We start from the raw sequence: 6,010 nt of genomic DNA on the forward strand, positions 1-6,010 counted from the left end.
AGCCCAGCCTGCCCTGCTGTGCTGATCCTCTCACCCCCAGCTCGCCCGGGGAGGACGCCGGGGCGGCAGCAGCAGCCGGCTCACCTCGGAACAGCGCCAGCCCACACCACATCAAACGCCTCTCTCGCCATTTCAAGGGCTCTGTGATTCCCTAACAACGTGCTGCCTCCCAGCTTCAAGGAGATTACTTCCAGGGCTGCTTCCCTGCTCAAGTACCTTTAATTTCAAAAGCCACCCACTTGAAAGACACTGCCTGTACAAAGAAAAAAAAAAAAAGAGAAGAGGTATTAAACAGCATCCAAACTAAAGTCTACACACACCAAAAGAAGAAGATTTGCTGTCCCAAATGCCCTCCCTCCTTCCCCTTTGCAGCAACACACCTCTGGATTAATTAACAGACTGGGGATTGACAGGGGTTTTGAACCATCTCTGGAGTTTCCAAGTGGCTTAGAAGGGGCTGTGATGGGAGCAGGGGATCCAGAGAACCTTTCAGGTGCAGGGCGAGGCACAGAAGAGGATCCCTGATCATCCTAAGTCTCGTGCATAATGAGTCCCTTAAGCACAGCTTAAGGGAGTGCAGAACTGAACTGCACCAAGCAAGACACCTCCAAAACATTAACTCCCAAACACCAGACTGCTGGCAATCAGAAACTGTGACTCTGTGGGGCACAAACCCCTCCAAGACACGAATGAAGAACAGCCACATCTCAGATTTGAAGAGAGCAGCACATGCTCCTGAGGGCAGCATCGGGGCAGACAGGCACCTGGAGGAACCAGAACATCGACTTCACAACAGGTATCCCAACAATTTATTGAGGATCATGTTGTAGCTGAGGGGGATTGTATCTCTCAGCTTTTTTAAACAGCTGTTCCTGCCCACAGATTCAGCCTTTCCCGTTAGGTCTGTACACTGAGAGGTCGATGCCCCACCAGCACCACGAGCTGCTGCCTGAACCAGGGATGGAAGGATCCTTGTAAAACCCCTCCCAAGTATCCTGCAATGCAGAAGGAAGCTGAAGGCACTCCACTCCCTGGTTTCCTCCTCTTGCCTTTTTATTTTGGTGCAGTGACTGGACAGAGCTCAAAATCCAACTCCGACTTACTGCACCAGCTCTTCCTCAAAAACTCCTTCGAGCCCCAGATTTCCACCAGCAAATCCTTGGGTGTTCCTGTTCCAGAGGGTGAGCTTTACAGCTCAGCTCCTCAGCTCCCTGTGCCTGCTGACAAAGGGACAACAGTCGGCTGCACGTGGCCGAAATCAGGTGCTGTCTGCTTACAACAGCTTTACTCCAACCCCATCCCACTGGCCCGGCACCCAGTGGGGCACTGGGCTAAGAAGGATCCAGGATTATCCTCTGGACAGAGAGGAACAGCTTAAGCACTGAGGCAGTAACAGGGTGCACGTTTAGACCAGCAAACACGTCAGCCAAAGTTGCCTCTTCTTGCTGCTTCAATAGTTGAGCTGTTTCTCCAGGCTGGCTGTGAAGCTTTTCCCTTCGCTTTTAAGACCCCAAAGGATTGAGGATGGGAAGCAGCTGGGTAGGCATGGAGTGCCCATCCCTGCAGGATACAGAACTAAGGCCACAGGTGGATAGAAAGGGCTAAAAAAACCCCACAGCCTTCGGAAAAGAGGCTGTGGCTCCGAGATGGAGAGACACTAACGGGGCTGAGCATCACAAGAGGGAGAAACGGGCAAAGGCAAGGCCAGAAGAAGGATGGATGGGGTCTCCTGTCCACCAGGGAGCCTGGTTCTGGGAGGGAAAAAACTCCACGTGGGAATGTGTGAGACCAACCTGCCACCAGCTGCACCACAGAGCCTTGGATGTGGACCCAAAAATACCAGGGGGGTTTAATCGTTGAATGAATCACAAGATCATGGAATGGTTTGGGTGGAAAGGGACCCGAAAGCTCATCCCATCCTACCCCCTGCCACGGGCAGGGACACCTTCCACTAGCCCAGGTTGCTCCAGCCTGGCCTTGGACACTCCCAGGGATCCAGGGGCAGCCACAGCTTCTCTGGGCAACCTGTGCCAGGGCCTCCCCACCCTCCCAGGGAGGTGAGGAAGGTGAGGCAGCTGGGGTTGCTTTAACTCAGGGATTCCAAAGCTATGCAAATGTCTATCCTTCCTCCAGATGTTATCAATTAATTAGGTACCAGCTCAAACCTCTGTGCTGGAAGCAACAAAAGGAAGACACTTGCTTTGTGCCTTCAAGATTTCCCCAAACAAATTACGAGTCTTTAAAGCGAAAGCCCAACCGTGATTATTAATCTCCATTGCCGCGTTGGAAAGATTAAGATTTCATTTCCAGGAATTATTTTAGATTTAGGCTCAATTTAGAGACATCATTTGCAGAGTAAACAGATGCAAAGCAGGTTTAATACCTCAAAATACACAGCTGGGAATTTCTACCGGGCAGACTGAAAAAATTACATGGAAAGAAGAAAGGTGTCTCCTGCAGCTACAGTGGGGTCATGGAATCACAGAATACCATGGAATATCCTGAGAAGAGACCTACATTGAAGGGTAGGTTTCCCTCTCCCCCAGGCTCCTGCTCGGGTCAGGAGCTCTCCTTCCTGGCCAAAGACACCTCAGACACACACAGAGCTGCTCACTCCTCTCACAGCAAACTGGGTTCCTTCAGGGAGGAGCACAGTCCTCCCCACACCATCAACTCTCCCTCCTGGCTGACTTCCAGGAGGGCACAAGCTCCACTCCCGGCTCCGGGTCCCACTGGGGGTGTGGCCCAAGCCAAGCCCTTCCCTGGGCCATGTTCCCACTCCCAGGGACTCGGGGTGTGTCCGATCCACCTGTCCCGTGTCGGGCTCAGGGTGTTTCTGCAGAGTCAGCAAAAGAAGGGGCTTTCCCCAGAGCTGCACAACCACGAGACAAAGATGGGCACAGAGAGCCAGCCAGGGGGATGCACTGCTTGGATAAAGCTTGGACACAGCTCACACCTCCAGCTGGGGTGTCCTGGGTTTGGAGAGAGTCCAGAGGAGGCCACGGAGATGCTGCCAGGGCTGGAGCCCCTCTGCTCTGGAGCCAGGCTGGGACAGCTGGGGGGGTTCACCTGGAGAAGAGAAGGCTCCAGGGAGACCTGAGAGCCCCTGGCAGGGCCTAAAGGGGCTCCAGGAGAGCTGGAGAGGGACTGGGGACAAGGCATGGAGGGACAGGACATGTTCCCTGTGAGGGTGGGCAGGGCCTGGCCCAGGTTGCCCAGAGAAGCTGTGGCTGCCCCTGGATCCCTGGAAGTGTCCAAGGCCAGGTTGGACGGGGCTTGCAGCAACCTGGGCTGGTGGAAGGTGTCCCTGCCCAGGCAGGGGGTGGAACAGGATGATCTTAACATCCCTTCCCACCCAACCCATTCCAGGATTCTATGACTATTTCCCTCCTTTCTGCTCCAGTGCTCTGCACTGAAGGCTGGGGCCTGAATTCCCGCCGCATCCCTCCCGTGCCAGCACCAACTCCATCCAGGAGCCCTCGGCAGGACCACACTCGCAGCTCCCGAGCTCCTTCCAGCTGGACGAGCCCATCTGCAGCAACAAGTTATTTTGGCAGGAACCTCCCCAAAGAGTCAGCTGGAGATGCACAAGTTCCGCAGCCAAATCCCACGGGATAGCCGCCTCACCTCCGCACAAATCCCTGCTCCCAACGGGAACCGGCACTGAAATCAGGGATTATTCGCTTTCCATCCTCAGTTATTGTTGGCAGCCTCGGGAAAACCAGGTAAGAGCAGAGCCAGGACGCTCCGACTCTGCTGGAAGAGGGAAGATCTCACTGCTGCCCACAGTGAATCCTTGACCCCTGGGAAAGGCAGGAAGTTCTTCAGGGCTGACAAGAGATTTCCAGGGCAAGGAAACTGGTGATGACAAACACCCCTTGGCTGAGGGGAGCTGGGATTCCACCAGGATTTGGGTCAAGCTAACGGAATATAAACTATTGAATGAACAAGTTGACGTGGGGAGAGATGTCTGTGTGTCCAATCCCTCTGGATCAGATGGAAAAGCAGAGCAGATCCCAGAATGGGAGAACATTTTATGAGTTCCAAGGGCCCAAAAAAGGGGAATTATCGGAGGAAAAACAGACCTGAAGCCCCTCAGAGCACCCCTAATCCTTGGGAAAGTGCCAAAATTCCGTCCTCGTGTGTTTGTGGAGTGCCTGGAGTTGGATACCTGTGGATTCAAGCCTGGGATCCCCCCAGCCCTGGTCACCTCAGGGTGGTTTGGGCTGGGATGGCAGGATAGGGCTGGATTAGAACCAAAATAAAGCTGGATTATAATCAGAATGAAGATGAATTATTGCCAGGAAAAAGTTGAATTAGGCTGGGTTATATCCAAGATAAAGCTGAATTACACCTGGAATAAAGCTGAATTATAGCCAGAATGAGGCTGAATTATAACCTAAATAAACATGAATTAAACCCAGAACAAGAGTGAATTATAACTAAAATAGAGGTGAATTACACCCAAATTAAACCTGAATTATGATAAATATAAAAATGGATTATAACCAGGATAAAGCCAAATTATAGCCAAAGTATAAACTGAATTATAACCAGAATAATGCGAAATTACACCAAGGATGAAGCCAAATTATAGTCGGGATAAAGCCAAATTATGGCCAAAATAAAGGCGGCTTACATCCAGGAAAAAATCTGAATTGTAAGCAAAATAAAGCTGAACTATAACCAGAATAAAATTGAATTATAACCAAAATTCAAGTCGAATTATAACCAGAATGATGCCAAACTATAGCCAGAACAAAGTCAAATAATAACCAGGTTAAAGCCAAATTATGACCAAAATAAAATTGAATTACACCCAAAATTAAACCTGAATTATAACCAAAATAAAGATGGATTAAACCCAAAATAAACCTGAATTATAACCAGAATAAAGATGAATTATACCCCGAGAGAAGCGAAATTATGACCAACATAAAGATTAGTTATTACCAAAAATAAAGCCAAATTACGAGCAAAATAAAGATGAATTACAACCAAAATAAAGGTGAATTACAGCCAGAATAACGCTGAATTATAACCAAGATAAACCCAAATTATGGCCAAAGCATAAACTCAACTTTAGCAAAAGCATAAAATTAATTATAACTACAACAAACAGGAGTTATAACCAAAGTATAAACCGAATTATAACCAAGGTATAAACCGAATTACAACCAAAGTATAAACCGAATTATATCCAGAATGAAACCGAATTATAATCAGGATCAAGCTAAATTATAACCAGAAAAAACCCGAATTACACCTGAACTAAGGCCAAAATAAAGCTGAACCCACAGCCGGGGATAAACCCAAATCACAACCAAAATAAACCCGAATCACAACCACAGTAAAGTTCAATTATAACCCAAATCACGCCGAGTTCCTCCAGGATAACTCCGAATTACAACCAAATCACAGCCGGAGCGCGGCCGGGCCGGGCCGGGCCCCGGGACCCTCCGGGGGCTCCGGGCGCTCTCAGGGCTGGGCTGGGGGGGTCTGGGGGGCCCGTCCCCCCTCAGGGGCCGCCGCTCCCTCACCTCGCAGCTGAACTCCATCTCCGCGTCCATGGTGGCGATGCGCACCGTGAAGGTCTTGGGCTGTTTGCGCTTGAGGGAGCTGAAGCTCATGCGGGAGGCGATGGCCCCGGCCATGGCGGCTCGGGCCGGTCAGCGCGGCCCCGGCGCCATGGCGGCCACGCCCCGCCCCCCCCGCCGCGCCATTGGCCGCGCCGCGCCGAGGGCCCGCCCCCACCGCGCGATTCAACCAATAGAAACAGCGGAACTCCAGGTGAGGGACAGAGAGGGCTTGTGATTGGGTAAAGGGAGTGTTGGTCAAGGGAAGGGGCGGGGCGAGGCGGGGCTGCCTCGGAGCGCGGGGTGAGGGAGGGAATGGGCGGGGAGGTGTCGCCCCCTGGCGGCGGGCGGGGTGGAGTGAGGGGGGCGGGCGCTGGGACCCGGGGGAGCCGGGACACGGGAATGGGGGGACATGGGGACACGGGGGGACACGG

At 51.9% G+C, this 6,010-nt stretch overlaps 1 protein-coding gene across 4 annotated transcripts in view; it reads right to left on the reverse strand.

Moving 5' to 3' along the window:
• NF2 (neurofibromin 2) overlaps positions 1–5,699 on the reverse strand; it is a 47,288-nt gene extending 41,589 nt beyond the window's left edge. For 2 of the 4 annotated variants that reach the window (XM_027905712.1, XM_027905711.1), the window contains exon 1: positions 5,541–5,654. In XM_027905712.1, coding sequence (XP_027761513.1) covers positions 5,541–5,654 — 114 coding nt within the window. Of the gene's footprint in view, positions 1–5,540 lie in introns of all 4 variants that reach the window. The other 2 variants (XM_027905713.1, XM_027905710.1) reach the window with 1 other exon arrangement.
• Between the last annotated feature and the right edge of the window lie 311 nt (positions 5,700–6,010).

Source organism: Empidonax traillii, unplaced genomic scaffold (genome assembly GCF_003031625.1).
Source record: "Empidonax traillii isolate 1590-97213 ecotype Southwest subspecies unplaced genomic scaffold, ASM303162v1 scaffold1197:size200652, whole genome shotgun sequence".
Taxonomy (NCBI): Eukaryota; Metazoa; Chordata; class Aves; order Passeriformes; family Tyrannidae; genus Empidonax; species Empidonax traillii.